At 46.1% G+C, this 17727-nt stretch overlaps 1 protein-coding gene across 3 annotated transcripts in view; it reads left to right on the forward strand.

Moving 5' to 3' along the window:
• The window catches only part of LOC138758363 (tetratricopeptide repeat protein 39A), a 55211-nt gene that overhangs the window by 30115 nt on the left and 7369 nt on the right, over window positions 1–17727 (forward strand). For 2 of the 3 annotated variants that reach the window (XM_069927178.1, XM_069927179.1), the window contains exons 8-17: window positions 155–220; window positions 2363–2471; window positions 3515–3582; window positions 5407–5466; window positions 9012–9173; window positions 11015–11106; window positions 12011–12131; window positions 14319–14430; window positions 15212–15326; window positions 15413–15529. In XM_069927178.1, the coding sequence (XP_069783279.1) occupies window positions 155–220; window positions 2363–2471; window positions 3515–3582; window positions 5407–5466; window positions 9012–9173; window positions 11015–11106; window positions 12011–12131; window positions 14319–14430; window positions 15212–15326; window positions 15413–15529 (1022 nt within the window). Of the gene's footprint in view, window positions 1–154; window positions 221–2362; window positions 2472–3514; window positions 3583–5406; window positions 5467–9011; window positions 9174–11014; window positions 11107–12010; window positions 12132–14318; window positions 14431–15211; window positions 15327–15412; window positions 15530–15620; window positions 16966–17727 lie in introns of those variants that run through there. The other variant, XM_069927180.1, reaches the window with a different exon arrangement.

The following is a 17727-nucleotide window of genomic DNA, read 5'->3' on the forward strand; positions in this document are numbered from 1 at the left end:
TCTCCACTCACGACTGGGAGAATTGGCCAGGGCACTTGGTACTTGGCTGTAGCCACGAGCTGCATTCTGGAATATTATGAGATACAGAGTGCTGGCATTTGGGAATGTGCCGGACATTGTTGCCCCTTTGACCTGCCTTTTGTTTGGTGTGTAGGCATTGTCCATGTTTCCCACACGGATCCTGAAGTTGTTGGAGTTTGCCGGTTTCTCTGGTGACAAGGTAGGGTGATATCATCGTCCGCGCTCGACAATGATAATGGGGAACCTTTTTAATGTTTAAAAAAAAATTAGGTGGGGGGGGTCACACATTTAAGGCCAAATTAGGTGGGCGGGGGAGGTCACACATTTAAGGCCAAAATGTCAACTTATTTCCTAAGGAGTGTGCAGTGAAACAGTTAGCAGGGCTCCTGCCTTGTACCTCCGATGACCCAGGGTTTGGATGTTACCTCTGGTGCTGTCTGTGTGGAGTTTGCAGGTTTTCCCCATAACCTCTTGTCTGCTGCAGTTTCCTCCCCCCCCCCCCCCCCACTCCCCACAGTGCAATGGCTGGGTGGCCCCTGTAAATTGTCCTGTGTGTAAGGTGGGTGGTGGAACCTGGTGGCAGTTGACAGGAGTGTGGGAAATCTTTGGTTATTGGAAGGGCCAATGAACCACAGACACTGTCTTTCTTTGACTTTTCATGCACTCTTTTTTTGAATTTATTTTGTATGGTGGTTTATATGAAATGTTGGTTCTGTGACGCTGCCGCAAATCAGTGAATTTTGTGACTTGTTCATGACCATAGATGAGGAGATGTGTTGAAAAGATGAGAAATGATTTTAAGCAGCGTGTGAGATCTGGAATGCCGGGAAGTGGTAGCGGATTTAATGGTGACTTGCACAGGGTGGATCTTCTGGAAACGAAGGACTTGTCAGACCCCAATGTCGAGGTTGTGTAGAAGATTAATTGGATGGCGGCAGGTCAGTGACCTGCTTTCTGCTCTGCGTCAGTCTGAGAGAAGACTCTTGTCGGCTCTGTACTTTGTGATTTGTCAGTTTCTAATGAGAAACTGGTCATGTCACTGCTTGTCAATTAGCCCAAATCGTTATTTGCCTGCCTAATTAATGTATAATAAATAATTCAACAATAAACGCATCTGGCACCCTTGAGCACATCATCCTGTATAAAATAAGGACATGATGTGTGCTTTGATCTATTATGGAAAGGTTTGAGAAGTTAATTAGTAAAGGATGATGTTTATTGTCCATTAAATTGGTGACGAGGAAGGGTGGGCAGAAAGTTGGGCTGGTTACCAAAACACAAGAGGGAAGATCGAGGGAATTGTTTCAGGTTAAGGAGTTCTAAAGACAGATGTTTTATTAATTGGGAGGTGAATTATTTATGAATGGAAATTAGATTTTAAAAATTAGGGAAGGATTTGGAAAGTTGGGGAGGGGGCAAGGAGGCTCAGTGAGTCTTTGTAAGCGCTGAGAGAAATTCATTCTGTAAGTTACTCGCCCTGATATAACCAGTTCTACCTGATAGGTTTGGGTTGGCCCAGTCTCAGTACTTTACCCACTCAGGACAGTGGGCTGTTTCTGTCCTCTGGTTTTGACCGATTTTCGGTGTGACATCCTCAAATGAGTCAACAGGGTAGATGTGATGGGCTAAGCGTGGGTTCAGGTTGGGTTTCCATCTTGCACCTGAGGACATCCCGCTCTGGATAAGGTCAGGGATGCTGCTGGAACGATTTTTATTTCTACGTGAAGAAACACGACATTGAAAGAAAAGGCACCAAGCAAATATTGGATTGAATTGGCCAGGGAGAGATCTTATGGGAAGCACCTGGAGTGTAGGCTCACGTCTCTGTCTGCTTTAGACAGACCCATGGAGAATGAGGATCTTGGTCCTGCATTGAGAGTTCAGTCCTGGGCCATTGGCTGCCAATGGAATCGTGTGATGTGGGTGTTGGTGGGACGGGTGTTGTGTGACTTGTGGAGAAGTTTGGGAGCTTTGCATCAAGTGGCTCTGTATTCTGACACTCCTGGGATAACTTGATCTTCACGTCGGGCCCAGACCCCTTCTCATTACCTCTCAAGCTCCCACATCCCCTCTGACCATCCATCACCAGAAAATCTTCCTTCTCTGCACCCCTTCTACCCCAATGGGCACCTCAAGCCCTGAGTCTCCACCTCCTGTCACCATCAGCCCACCCATTGTAATGGCCTGCCCACTTGCCCACATGCCCGCCATGTGCCATGCACCTTTCCCCAAACGTGCCTGCCCACCACCTTCCCTGTGCCCACCCACCCACCTGCCACCCATTTTCCTAACTGCCGACTCGCCATCTTGGCCGGAACTGATGGTGCGTCATCTTCCACAGGAGTACGGCCTGTCCCAGCTACGTGATGGAGTGATGGCGCCAAGTCTGCGGTCTGTGCTCTGTGTTATGCTGCTCCTGTGTTACTACACCTTCCTCACCTTCATACTCGGTAAGGGGAAGGGCTTGCCCTTGAAGGAGGGGCTATGGGGAAGGAAACCCTGCATCTGTGGGGCACCTATGGCCACCTTGAGATCTCCCAATGGGGTTTACAGTCAGGAAGAAGTCAGTGCATGAATGTTGGAGAGAGGGAGGGTAATGCTCAGCAAGAACCCAATGTGATGACCACACCTTCCCCCTCCCACAGCTGACCCGACTACCACTTATTTCCTCCCTTTTTAAATTCTTTCCCAGACAGTCATTTTCTCGTGTTCATTGTGGGATGAGGGGATGGGGTCTTGGACCAGCACTTGTCCTCCCTAGTGGTCCTGAGAAGGTGGTGGTGTGGAACAGCCTTTTCAGTAGTGCCACACAGGGGAACATCATTTCCAGGTGCCACTGCAACTCACACGACATCCTGACTTGAAAATACCAACTGTATATATTCGTGTAATCCTTGAAACCATGTAATAGCCAGCCCCTCTTTTTTTGGGCCTGACTACCCGCCCAATGGAGTTCCCACTGCCCTGATCGTAGACCCTCGTCCTGGCAGCCCACCCACTGGAGCTCCCATGAACCCATGTTCTGGCCACCACTCCCCCCCCCCCCATCCGAGCTCCTGATGTCCCAACCATGTTCGTTTGCCCTGGCCACCCACCCATCTGAGCTCCCAACGCCCCAACCCTGGACCCTTGCCCTGGCCGCCCACCTATGCGAGCTCCCGACGCCCTGATCGCCAACATCACCCAGTCCCGGCCATTTGAGCTCCTTGAACGACGCAGTCAAAAGTTTGACCTATGTAAAAATCGACACCTCCAAATTTGACCTGAAAAATTAGTCCAAATACATTTGACAATTATGTGAGTGTACATTGTAAGTTACTTCTCTGCCAAGGAGTCTAAATCTTGGAACTCCCTCCTCAGCCCACACACCTTCACCATTTCTAAAAGACAGCTCACCACCACCTTGTGATCAGTGGCAGTCGGGTAACTAGACTAGTCTTGGGTGCTCCTCTGCATTGACATCCTATGTCATCTCCTCTTCTCTCTGCTCCAGGAACAGGAGAGGAGGACATCTCTGATGCTGTGGTTCTGCTCCAGCCCTACCTCACTCGCTACCCCAAGGTATGAGTCTTGCTTTTTGTTATCTAGCCAGTGGAGTTGTTGTGCGGGTCCTGACCCTTGAACCCTTGAAAACTTAGGGACCAGCAAATGCAGTGAAATGCCCATTATCCAGAATTCAAGCAACGAATGAAAATATATAGGTAAAATAATCAGGGATGCTTACCATTAGTTCACCAATCATGTAACACACAATCTGAAGCAAACGGAAAATTCATTTATCCGGCATCCACCAATCCTCATAGACATCAGAGACCAGGGGTTTTACTGTAGTTTTGTGTAGCAGGACCGAAACCTTGCTGTGTCCATCTGCATCCTGACCTCTTCTGTATCTGTACTGACTGTGTGTTGTGGAGAATGAGATTTTTCTCATGATGAATAAATTTGTGAATCAAAATCGAAAAGCTGTAGATGCCGAAAAGTGAAATAAAAACTGCAACTCCTGGAAACACTCAGCAGGTCAGGCAGCATCTGTAGTGAGAGAAACTTTCGATGTTTCAGCTCCAAGAACTTTGGTTAGAAAGAAGCATCTTTGTAGGATTCCAACTAAGCCCTTGAGTCACCAACAGTTCGCTGTGCATGCGTGTGTGCATGTGTATGTGTGCATGCATATACCTAAACAGAGCTGTTTCTCATCTATCCTGTACCTTTATCCCTCACCATTAACCCTGTGGTTAGGTCACTACACAACTGCAGCCTTCATAGAGAGTAGGGACAGATCCAGGCAATGCATCCAGTTCGAGTCGAGCCTCCTGGAACTTGTGGGTCGCCTGCTCTTTTCCCTGAATGACTGTAATAGATGGAACAGAAGCCAAGTTGTGGTCTTTCAGTTGTATGCAGAGAGAGCTGGGATCTGAGCATGTTCCTCCTGATTTGAATCCGTTCAGAGACCACTTCTCTCCAGGAAAGAACATCAATCCTTCCACTCTGACTCTCAGTCTATTCGATCGGGGTGGGGTCAGTCAACAGGGTCTGTGGTGATTTAAATAAATGCTGCTTTGCTACTTTAGGCTTCTTCTCACTGCCCCACACACCTCCAACACTCCCTCGCCAGCCTGTATTTGAAATGAGAATCTAGTCCCGTGGAATCTCAGGAATAAGGGGGCAGAGGGGAATAGAAGAGGGATAAAGGGGAAGTTGGTGTAAGGGGAGGGAAAGGGGTAACTGGGAGAAGGGGGATTTGTCCAACTCCCTGCTGTTGTGCTGTCAGGTCAGAGAGGCTACGGTCCGCTTCCCATCACAGCCAGCAATGATCCCTGAGTCACTGGCCTGCCTGCAGGTTCCTTCTTCCTCACACAAATGGATTTTCCACCTGAGTGGCCTGGAAATGGTGGAAACCTTTGTTCACTATGGATGGAGTCACCGTCGTGTCCTAGCCTCACTCGTTCTTCCTCGGAAGGGGTTGCTGTCATCTAACCATGGGGATTGACCATCTGGGTCCTGTGACCATGAGGAGAAGCTGTTTCCACTGGTAACTTGCAGGGTCACCTTCAAGATCAGCTTTGCTTCATAACTCGGAAAGAGGCTATTTGGCCCATCGTGCCCATGGCTCTTCACTGGATCATTCCCCATTTATTGCCCTATAACCTGCTCTCTCTCACAAGCTCACCACCACCTTCCCGATTCTGCTAATGTCCACGTAGACTCAGTAGTTTAGAGCAGCCAAATCACCTCCTACTGATGGTTCTTAGGATATGGGAGGAAGCTTGTGCGGTCACAGGGAGAACGTGCAAACTCCTCACAGACAGCACGGAGATCCTGGCTACCGATTGCCCCATGACTCTCTGATTCAGAATGCCTTCACCATGTGCTCCTTTTCTCCCACAGGGTGCAATATTCCTGTTCTTCTCGGGAAGAATCAAAGAAATCCAGGGGAACCTTGATGAGGTCAGAACCTTCGTGTTATTGGGGATGGAGCCACATCTTAGTCCTGGGGTTGAATAGGGTGGGTGGGCGGCCCTGTATGGAGCATCTGGGAGTTGAATGGGGTGGTCAGCTCTGTGATCAGACCATCTGGGGGTTTACTGTGGTTTTTTTTTAAACTTTATTTAAGATTTTATAACATGAATAACATATAGGATTACATTAAAAAAAAATTAAGAATAAAATAATAAAATTACAATACAATATCAGTAATCTAAATAAACTATACCCTCCCCAATAATTATTACACATTAATAACCCATCTCAAATTAGTCCAACCCCCCCTTTCCCCCCCAAAATAAAGAGTGAAGAATTAATAAAGTTAATAATATATGTGAGGAAAAAAAACCCACTTACAAAAAAAAAACAAAAACATAACCGATTAAAATACTAACAAAAAGAAAAGTAATTAATACTAAAATATCAGACTTAAAAAACATATTTAAATCAAACTTAAATGCATATATTTAACAAACGGAGTTAAGACAAAACATATATTTAACTCAAACTTAATATAAAAAATTAGTAAAGTTAGTAACATTATCAAAAATTCTTAAACAATAATCAATTCAATTTTAGTACTCTTCCACCATTTTTCCCTTTTACTCTTAAATAGTTATCCAATAAAAGCTCCAATACCACATTTAAATATCCCCAATCAATACGTTAATATTCAGATATCCGAATAATAAAAACACATCTACAACGAAATCTATATCTTCAACAAATGGAGCATAAACCATAAACAAAATTCAAGCCTCATTAAAAATTGTACAATTCAATTTATAACTTTCACCATTATTCCCTTCGTTCTATAACTAAAATAGCAAAATAATATACACCAGAATTACCACTCCTTTCACCTTAAAGTTAAAGAAAAAATATATTAAAAAAAACTTCTCCATCCCATTCACATTTAAATTTCAGATATTCCTTATCTACTGAATAAACTTTACAAAAAAAACCACATCAAATTTTAGTTTTTTAAACAATCAAATACTTTCTTATGCTTTTTTTAAAATATTTAAACAAAAAAAAACCCCTTCACTCTTTAATCTAATAATACAAAAAAAAAAGAAAAAAAAACCGGGTAGGAGGTTAAAAATACCCCCTCCCGTCTAAACCGCGCAATGCGGTAACTCCCAAAAAAAAATGGGTGTGAGATAACTCACACGTAGCAGATGACTTTCAGGAAATAGTGCCTATCCAGTTCTCTCCCCCAACTCTCACTTCATCTTAAACTAACATCATCGTTATTTAATATCCCTTTTTTAAAAAAAAAATTAGAAAAAAAAAAGGACAACTCTTCTTTTAATCAGCTCCAACTGCCGAGTCACCATTACAACCATTCCTTCTTGGAGCACGGCTCTTTTCTTCCATCTCTTGTCTCCTTAGAGATCGTGGCGGACTATGTCTCTGTTGAAACTGAGTAATTGGCAGCTCTTGAGCAAATGCTATAGCTTCCTTTGGAGAATCAAAGAACTTTGGTTGGCAACCATCTTGAAAAACCTTCAAAACAGCTGGATATCTAAAGGTTGCCTTATAACCTTTCTTCCACAACAACTCTTTAGCAGGATTGAATTCCCGTCGTTGGAACATAACTTCTTGACTCAAATCCGCATAGAAGAAAACTCGATTATTTTGAATCATCAAGGGTGATTTTCTCTGTTGTGCATTTCTAATATCCACTCGTAAAATTATTTCTCTGTCGTAATAATTCAAGCAATGAACCAAAACAGGTCTTGGACTTTGACCTGAAATAGGTCTTCTACGCAAGGCTCTGTGAGCACGTTCCAGTATTATACCTTCCGGGAAATGTTCTTGACCCAACACCTGCGGAATCCATTCAGTAAAAAATTTTCTTGGGTCTGGTCCCTCCATACCTTCCGGCAAACCAATAATCTTTATATTGTTCTGTCTGGATTGGTTTTCCAAATAATCAATCTTTTTCACCAAATTTTTATTTTGAGTTTGTAAGTCTTCGACCATTTTGGTCACATCAAAAACTTGATCCCGAATCTGTAGCGTTTCAATTGTTTTATTCACATCTTGCAATTGATCTTGTACATCAGATAATCCTTGATCACACACCTCAAGTCTTTCAATAGTTTCGACTTTAAAAGCTCCATAATCAGCCATCTGTTGAGTATTGACATCCACCAATGCATTAATCTTAGAAGTGAGATTATTCATAGAATCACCTAAATGCATCATTGAAGAAAATATCTTATGTTCAAGACTCTTGAAAAGTATATCAACATCAGTAGATCCAGACATGGTGGGATCCTGCTGTTCTTGTGGAATCAGAGGACCTTCTATCCCTTCTTTTAATTTAGTAGCTTTTCTTGCAGTTTGACTCCGTGTAAGAGCCCCTGCCACAGACCCCCCAGAAGTATCAGGAGGTGATGATCAGGGTTATCTTTGATCCAAACCTCCTTTAAAAGCTTCGTTACGTCAGTATCTGGAAGAGCTGTTATAACTGGTGGTATAGCAGTCAAATAACAACTCTTTAACTCTCCAACTGGTGGCGCCCCAGCTAATTCAGCAGTCAAAGTCTCAGTAGACGTTGTTTGAAATACTGGCATCCGGCCAGCCCTTTGTTCTAAAGGCAGCTGAAAACGGCCTTCAGAAAGACTTATGGAATCAGAACGGAGCTCCAAGGCCGAATTCTTCGCTTCTTTTCCTGGATCCATTTCACGCTGAGTCGTGGCTTTTTGTAAACAAGCAGGCTCAGATAATTTCGGAAAATATAATTTTTTAACAATCTGTTGATGTTTCCTTTTACTTTTTTTTTAACAAATGTACCATTAGGTATTAATTCAACACCTCATACTATTTATAAACTTTTTAAAAAAGTTTTAACGGGCACTTAAAGACAAAACAATAAGTTAGAGTCAGGAGAGGACTGGAAGGCATGTCTGTTCCTTACGCCATCTTGCCACGCCCCCCCCCACCCCGGGTTTACTGTGGTTGTTGGCCTTTTGAACAGACCGTCCGGCAGAGGAAGGATGAACATTGTGCTGGGATGGTCCCAGTTATCTCATTGTATTGAAGCAGTTTACACAGGGCTGTTTGCCTCAGCGTGGGTTAATCTAGGGAGAAGGTGCTTCATGGAAAACTGAAGGGACGGCTGATGATGACAGACCAGAGCTGCAGGAGTACAGCAGTGAAATAGGCCCTTCGGCCCAACTTGTCCATGTCTGCCTAGTGGATGGAAGAGGTCCCAATGGAGTGGTTACACCTTGAGGAAGGGCTCTGGCCTGAAACGTCGGTAACGTATCGTTACCTCCCCTGGGTGCTGCAAGACCGGCTGAGTTCCTCCAGCATCTGGGTTTTTACTACACTTCAGCCGTTAGGTTTCATCAGTCTTCCAGGTGGTTCATTGGCTGGGTGAGGTTTTGGGATGGGGTTGAAAGGTGCCCACCAATGTGTTGAGATTCTGGGTGACATTGCCCATTGGATGCTGGGAGGGATTGTGTGGTGAGTTGAGCTCTTGTTCTTCTCCACAGGCGATTGAGAGGTTTGAGGAGGGCTGTGCAGCTCAGCAGACCTGGAAGCAGTTCCACCACATGTGCTACTGGGAGCTGATGTGGTGCTTCACCTACAAACGGCTGTGGAAGATGGCGTATTTCTACGTGGACCTTCTCAGCAAGGAGAGCCGCTGGTCTAAGGTGGGGTCTGGTGAGGGACAGTCAAGGTTTACCACATGTAAGGCCATTCAGCCCATCTCTCTGCTGGTCTATCAAGAAGGTTCTGCCTCTGACACCCTTTCCGTCCTCGAGTTCACATTGTGCTCCATCTGCCAGACCCGTGCCCACCCATTGAACCTGTCTATATCTCTCTGCAGACTCTCCATATCCTTTGCACAATATGCTTTTCCACTTGGATTAGACCCATCTAATCCCTTGCTACCAAGGCAGTTCTGTTGCTGTTCCCATAAACCAGTGCAATCGTTGAATAATGAGCACCCTATAAGGTTCACATTGAGACCCTGAGTCCAGTGTGAACCTGTACTGCAATAACACTGGACAATGAAAATTTAGCTTCCTGAACACTTTTGGGTGTATTTTATGGATTTTGAGGCTGCTGTATACAAAAATCACTGTAAAATTTTCCTAACATGTCCCATTATTTAGATATAATCTATTTTTGTGATTTCCTGTCATAGTTTAAGTCTACAAGTATATTGCCCACAAAGCAAGCTGTTTGGGTCAGTCCAAGCACACCTGGGCCTGCACTCAGGGCAGGTGCTATGCAAATGTTGTCTTAGGCCTGGGCATCCTTAGTCATGATAGATGCAGACAGCAGCTCACATATACAGATGCTGTGCATTACATTGATCTAGATTGAACGCATGTTGATGCACATGTTCTTCAGGCAATAAAAGTGGGTGTAGTTAACAACAGTATTTATTGTCATCAGGAAGGTTCAGTACAGCAGAAACGTCTTGTCAATGTCTTAACAGCTGCGATATGTTCTGGTACATTTGTGGCGAGTATACGCTTAAGGCTCAAAGACACAGCATGACTGCACTTATTAAGGTCTATGAGCTCTACTTCCATTGTAAAATTGGTGACCAAGACAAACACTGGTTGTGCAACAGGTGCAGTCAACCTGAGAACTTGGCTCAGAGGGACATTATGCAATTTAATATGCTAAATTCTCTAAAAGTTAATGTTTCTCCAATTTCCTACGTACTGCAGCTAACTTGAAATTATCTTTGTGTTCAGCTTGATGCCGTCCATCACAGTCTCCAATTTTATTTCAGGAAGCAAACCTTTTGGAAAAAACATTTGTTGTCCAGTGTTATTTCTCAGCTTATTTTTTCTGGCAGCAGAGGGATCAGTGATGGGACCAGCCCTGGATTACTGATCTGGGAAAGTGAGTTTGAATCCAGTCACTCAGCTGAGGGGTTTAAAATTGAAGTAAAATCTGTCAATGTTGGCATGTTGATTCAGAGCTGCCATCCTTACCCTGTCTGGCCTTTGTGGGACTCTTGAGGCCCTTTCAAACTGCTGTGTAAAATGGGGTTAAACGGGCAATTTGCCCAGTTAGCGCCCCAGTTACACGGCAGTTAGGAAGGGTTTGTCAGAATCCAACCGGGTCCCTGCCCTACCTCAGAGGTCGTCAGGAAACCCAGTTAAACTTTCCTAGGTCTCGTCCACAGGCGATTGGAACAGGAAAATGGCTGACCCCCCTTATTCTGGTGATGTCATCACTTGCATGTGTGTGTCACTGGGCAGCAGCATCCGGCAGTACTTCCGGTGAGTACGAGACGCGTTAATGTGGGGAGAGATCATCCTTAATGGGTCGATTTCCCCCTGTGATTTGAAAGGTGCTTCCAGCCCCTTTGCCCCAGAAATCTCACCTGGGTCCCAGGAGGGCGACCCAGGTGCTGCAGTTTAAAAGGGGCTAGTGTATAGGGCAGTTAGAGGTGTGAAGTAACTAATCTCTTTGCTGGTGAACATGCAGTCAACCAACCAGTTGAGCTGGTTTGTGTATTATCCTTCAGGCAATGTACGTCTACATGAAGGCAGCCTACCTGAGTATGCTATCTAAGCATGAAGCTAAACCCTTTGGAGATGACGAGGTCGAATTGTTCAGGTAGGTTGCATTCTTTAACATGGCATCTCGTCCTCAACTGTGCTCTTCCCCATCTCTTGGATCTCTCTGGCTGCTCATTGAGCTTTGCAAATCTTCGACCTTGTTGGATTATTGATGTTGTTCTTGGTAAAACACAACAGTCTGCAGACACTGTGGTTGAAGTATAAATGCAACACTGGAGAAACTCAGCAGGTCACACAGTGTTCATTATGCAGTAGAGATAAAGATACAGAACTGATGTTTCAGGCTTGAGCCCTTCATCAAGGGATCAGGAATCAAGCTTGAAACATTCGTAATGGACCTTATCTTTGCTGAATTTCTCCAGCGTTGTTTTCACAAAGCAAGGAAAAAGGCCATTCGGCCCTCGGTGCACGCCAACTGTCAACCACCCAGTTACATAAATTCCCTATTAATCCCATTTTTCCCTTTTTCGATGATGGGTTGCTGGAAACATCTCCCCTGGTTTGCGACTGAACCCTGGAATCTGCTGGGAGTTGATGTGTGGAAACATAAATTCATCAGGACTCGTGTGGGAATCTGAATAACTGGACGTATGATGCTCAGCACAGACTCAATGGGCCGAATGGCTGATTTCCATCTCTCTCTCCTCGTGATCTCTCCCCCTCTCTCTTTCTCCCACCTTCTTTCCCCCTCCCTCTCCACCCTTCCTTCCCCCTCTCTCCCCCCCATCTCCTCTCTCCCCCTCTTCCTCTCCCCTCCTCCTCTCACCCCCCCTCCCTTAATTGTCTGTGTCTGCATCTTGCGCAAACTCTGCGGTCTGAACTCTGAGATATTCTTGAAATGACAAACATCCCGGCTGCAGAGCCCTACTGTGTTCCCTGGGCTAGTTATCGGTGAGCTTGGTGTTACCTGACCATCCTTCCTTTTCCCTCCCTGATCACAGACAGGTGCCCCTCCTGAAGCAGAAGATCGCAGGGAAGTCCCCACCTACGGAGAAGTTTGCAATAAGAAAGGCCAGGAGATACAAATGCAGTGATCCGGTGAGGCTGCCGGTGCCAGCTCTGGTGAGTTGAACCCCACAATCCGACGGGGCAGATATGGGTGCGTTCTGGACACCATTCTGCACAGAGAGGTGCAGGGGGTCTCAGGAAGAGCAGATGGGATGGAATGTGGGAGGAAAGAAGTGGCGGGATCTTGGAAGCATTGGTGAATTTGACCAGCAGGCATTCAAGAAAGACAGAACAGGCCTTTCGGCCCTCTGAAACTACTAGCCATCAACTACCCACCATCATTGATCCCATGAACTGCCCCAAATTCTACCCTTCATCTACACACACGGGCACCGCCATTTAACGGATCATGGATGATCTTTCCCTTTCAATAACTAATCCCACCCTTATCCCCAAAACCCTTAACTCCCCTGCCCACAAGAGCCTATCCAACTCTCTCTTAAATCTATCCAACGAATCTGCCCCCACTACCCTCTGTGGCAATATATTCCACAGACCCACAACTCTCTGGGTAAAAAAAAATTCTCCTCATTTCTGTGTTAAATGGCCTTCCCTGTATTCTTAAACTATGCCCTCTAGTCCTAGTCTCTCCCATTATTGGGAACAAGTGCTCTGATTTCACCCTGTCAAGCCCTTTGATAGTTCTAAATACCTCAATCATGTTTCCCCATCGCATTTAATCCAAGTCTTTCTAACCTATCCGCATATGACAATCCTGCCATCCCAAGAACTAACCTTGTAAACATGCGCTGCACTCCCTCTATAGCAAGTATATCCTTTCTTAAATATGGGAATCTTAAATATCAGAACTGCACGCAATTCTCCAGGTGAGGTCTCACCAGGGCGGCTACGGTAGTCAATCTCCTTCCCCCTTTTGCACCCCTTCCCACAGGCATGTCAGGCTCATGCTAGACTGTCCTGTTACCGACACAGAATCTGGATGACTTGTCAGCGCCTTACCCGTCCTTACAGTCTCGCAGTTTTCTGCTTGGAACCCCCCCTCTCCTCCCACCAAACATCTGTCCCATCTCATACCTCCATCCCTGCCCACCCTTGCCAGTACACAAAGATTGAAGCACATCAGACTCCTGAACAGGCCCCTGCCCAAGATGATGCCTTGCACACTTGAGTGAACCTTTCTCTAACACAATTCCCTGCTCTTTATATTTAAGTCACAAGAGGTTGACGTGCCTGGATAGCATGCAAAACAAGGTTTTTCACCATCTCTCAGTGCACGTGACAATAAACTCAATTCGGTAGGAGCTTGGTTTGTCTCTGGTGCAGTTATGGCCAATTGGGGGGATGGACTCCATCTGGATCTTCCTCCTTTAGAACATAGAACTCTACAGCATAGTCCAGGCCCTTCGGCTCTCAATGTTGTGCTGTCCCATATATTCCTTAAAAACAAAAACTAAACCCTCCCTACCCCATAACCCTCAATTTTATTTTCCATCCATGTGCCTGTCTAAGAGTCTCTTAAATGCCCTTAATGTATTCCAGCCTCCACCACCACCCCTGGCAAGGTATTCCAGGCCCCCACAACTCTGCGTTTATATTAAAAAAAAAGAGAGAGAGAAAAAAAAAAGAAAACTTCCCTCCCTTCACTTTGTACAGACGACCTCTGGTGTTTGCTGTTCCTGCCCTGGGAAACAGGCGCTGTCTGTCCATCCTGTCTACTACCTTATAATCTTGTAGACCTCTATTAAGTCTCCTCTCATCCTTCTTCACTACAAAGAGCCTCCCCTTGCCTCATAAGAAATTTTTCAATCCAGGCAACATCCTGATCAATCTCCTCTGCCCCCTCTCCGAAGCTTACACATCCTTCCTGAAATGAGGTGACCAGAACTAAACACAATATTCTAAGTGTGGTCTCACCAGAGATTTGTCGAGTTGAAGAGAGGGAAGTTTGGGGGAGACATCAGGTGTAAGTTTTTACGTAAAGAGTTGTGGGTGCCTGGAATGCCTTGCCAGGTGTGGTGGTGGAGGCTGGAACATTAGGGGGCGTTTAAGAGACTCACAAATGGAAGAAAAATAGAGGGTTACAGGGTAGGGAAGGTTTAGTACATTTTGGTAGAAATATATGGGTTGGCACAACACTGAGGGCTGAAGGGCCTGTGCTGTGCTGTAGTGTTGTATGTTTTATAAGCCTCCTAGAAATGGCCTGATTGATTCTCGGATCTCTCTCCACCCCTTCTGCTCCACCTTCCTCCCCCTTTTTCCACGCCTATGTCCCCAATTCAGGAGATGATGTATATGTGGAATGGATTTACGGTGATCGGCAAGCATTGGCAGTTGACTGAGGACATGCTGGAGACGATCTGTAAAGCAGAGGAAGTCCTGGAACAAGCCTCATGTACGTACACACTTTGCATCTGGCCCCTTGAGGTAACTCTGGATCATCCCAAGCGGACAACTGCCCTCAGCAGGAACAAGCTGACCACCTTCCTGACGAGTTGTTGGTGCTTAGGAGAGATGTGTTGGCTCTGCGCTCTTGTATCATTCTCCAGTGGTGGAGCCTGGGGGGACAGAAACAGATGTGGGAAACACTTGGGAGGTCGAGCAGTATCTGTGGAGAGATAAACTCAGTCGATGTTTCAGGTTGAAGAGCTTTCGGCAGGACTGTTGTGGGGAGAGGGATGGAGAGTACAGAGGGAATATCTGCTACGGTCAGAAGAGACCTTAATCATGTCCCACCACCTCTGCTCTCGTTCTTTCTCTTCTCCAGACCAGAGTCCTTCTGGTCCCAACTTTCACGGTTAGTGTCACAGTTGGTGTAATGGTTTGTGCAACGCTGTTATGGCGCCAGCGATCGGGACTCGGGGTTTGAATCCCGCACTCTCTGTAAGGAGTTTGTACGTTCTCCCCATGTCTCCTTGGAAAGTTGGAACCTGGACTCTGGTTAGAAGAGCAGGAACGAGAGCAGAGGTGGTGGGACATGACCAAGGTGTTTGAGAGCTCTCCTCCGTTAGTTCGATCTTCCCCACCTTTGCACAGGGCAGCAACTGTTTCTCTTGCCACAGCCTGACCTGCTGAGTGTTTCCAGCAATTTCTGATTTTATTTTAAATTTCCAGCATTTTACTATAGTTTACCATTTCATTGATGAGTCTCTGTCCTTTCCCTCCTCCCACCTCAGCTAACGAATACCTGGTTGACGATAGGTGTGTGGTAAAGCTGCTGAAAGGCTTGTGCTTGAGACACTTGGGGAAGATTCTGGAAGCGGAGCAGTGCTTTGTTTACATTTACGAGCAGTAAGTTTGAAGCCATCAGGCGAGATTGTGGAGGGTAGGTCGGGTGGGGGCCAAGCATCGACTCATCTTCTACCCTCTGTTCACAGCGCGAGGAAAATTAAATACGATCACTACCTGTGTCCCAACGCTCTCCTGGAACTCAGTCTGCTCTTCATTCAACAGGACAGGAAAGAGGAGGCCATTAAATGGTTGAGCCGTGCTAAGTGAGTACATGTCGCCCTTACACAAATTCAGATCTATTGTCAGAGAACATATATGACGTCACAAACAAACCTGAGATTCCTTTTCCCACAGGCCAGGCAGAATTACCACTTGCTGGCAGTGGAAAATAAAACTATACAACGACCACGTGTGAACAAATAAAGAAATATAAACAAACCGTGCAATAGAGAGAGAAAAAAATCTATAAAGTGTAAGAGACCGTAAATGAGTCCCTGATTGAGTTGTCATTGAGGAGTCTGATGGTGGAGGGGGAGCAGCTGTTCCTGAACCTGGTGGTGCGAGTCTTGTGGCTCCGATAACCTCTTTCCTGATGGTAGCAGCGAGAACAGAGCGTGTCCTGGGTGATGTGAATCCTTGATGATTGCTGCTGTTATCTGACAGCAGCGTTCCCTGGAGATCAGGGGTGTCAAACTCAAATTCATGGAGGGCCAAAATTAAAAACTTGGACTAAGTCGAGGGCCGAACTAAATATTTATTGAAAATTTTCAACAACATCTGCATGTTTTCTATTCTTTCAACATATGTAATGTTAAACTTTAGGATATAACTTTAGGAGGATAATGTTACAGGTCAGGAGTAGGTAGCTCAAGTTCACCCTTTGCTTGACCTGAGGGAAACATATTTGGTCCCTGTGGAGATGTAGTCAGCATTCACAGGCTGTGTCCATTTTGGCCTGCATCAGGACTCAGCATTTCCTGCTCACTCCTCAGGCTCTAGGCCTCTATTCACCCTCGACTCACCATCCCTCTACCTGACCAGTCCTTTACCCAACCTCTACTCACCCCTCACTCCACTCGCTCTGCCTCTACCCACCCCATCTATACACGCCCCTCTACTGCCTCTCCCCTCAACCTGTTCCTCCCTCTACCCGTCTCTCACCCTCTAATCACCCTTCCCCTACTCGCCCTGCCCCTCCCCTTTTACCTCTTCCCTATCCACCCCTCCTTCTACTCATCCTTCCCTCTAACTGCCCCTCGCACCACCATAACTTCCCCTGCCCATTACTCCTCACCTACACCCTCTGCCCACCCCTGCATACCCACCCACTCAGGCCCAGCGCACTGCCGATCAGCCTTTGCGGAACAGCGGGGGCCATGCGCAGCCTGCCATGTCCGTCGGGCCGACAGGAAATCACAGGCGCTCGCCAATCCGCCGCACCGCTCGACAGGTGGGAGAAGTGACTGGTTGTGTGGGGAGCCTTCCAACTGGCTTGCCGGCTGGTGACGTCGACAGACTTCTCGTGTTACAATTTTGTTTTCCCCGTTCTCAAAGTTTGCACGGTCAACCTGCAACACTCTTGCTCCTTCCGCGTCCTGTGGATCTGATGCCCGGGTGTTGTTAGGATTCCCAGCAGAAGGTTTGTGGAACTTTACCATTCTGGATTCCTTTTTGAGAATATTCTGGCCATCTTTTAAGGGGGGTGGTTTTAGGGGGGAGGGGATAGTTAGGGGGTGGGGAAGGATGTGCATTGAAGGGGGAGGATGGTGGGGGTGACATTACCAAAAACAGCATCGACTCTCGCTGCAGGGCGGGCCACCTCTAATATATTTTTGAAATGATCTTGCGGGCCAAATATAATTACCCGCGGGCCAGAGTTTGACGTGTGCTGTAGATGTTCTCGATGGTGGGGTTTTGCCTGTGATGTCCTGGGCTGTGTCCACTACCTTTTGCAGGACTTTATGCTCAGGGGTATTGATGTCCCCATACCTGACCAAGATGCAGCCGGTCAGCACACTTTTCTACCACACCTCAGTAGAAATTTGCCAGGGTTTCAGGTGTCATACCAAACCTCTGCAAACTCCTGAGGAAGTAGAGGTGCTGACGTGCTTTCTCCATGGCCATTAGTGTGTTGCGTCCAAGAAAGATCTTCCGATATAGTGACTCCCAAGAACTTAAATTTGCTCACCCTCTCCACCTCTGATCCCCCAATGATCACTGGATCACAGCATTCAATTGCTTTCTTTTGTGTGCTATCCAGGTCAGTCAACAGGTAAAACCATTGGTTTAATACAAAAAAGCTCCTGTGGAGGCTGGTCCGTTCGGTCTGTCCAGGTGTTGGTCTCTGAACCATCTCCAATATGTTAACGTCGTTCCTCAGAAGAGACCAATACTGTGGTCACCGACACTTCCAGAATCAGAATTTATTTTTGTGACATCATCAGTGCAAATATTTCTATAA

The sequence above is a fragment of the Narcine bancroftii genome, chromosome 3, assembly GCF_036971445.1.
Source record: "Narcine bancroftii isolate sNarBan1 chromosome 3, sNarBan1.hap1, whole genome shotgun sequence".
Taxonomy (NCBI): domain Eukaryota; kingdom Metazoa; phylum Chordata; class Chondrichthyes; order Torpediniformes; family Narcinidae; genus Narcine; species Narcine bancroftii.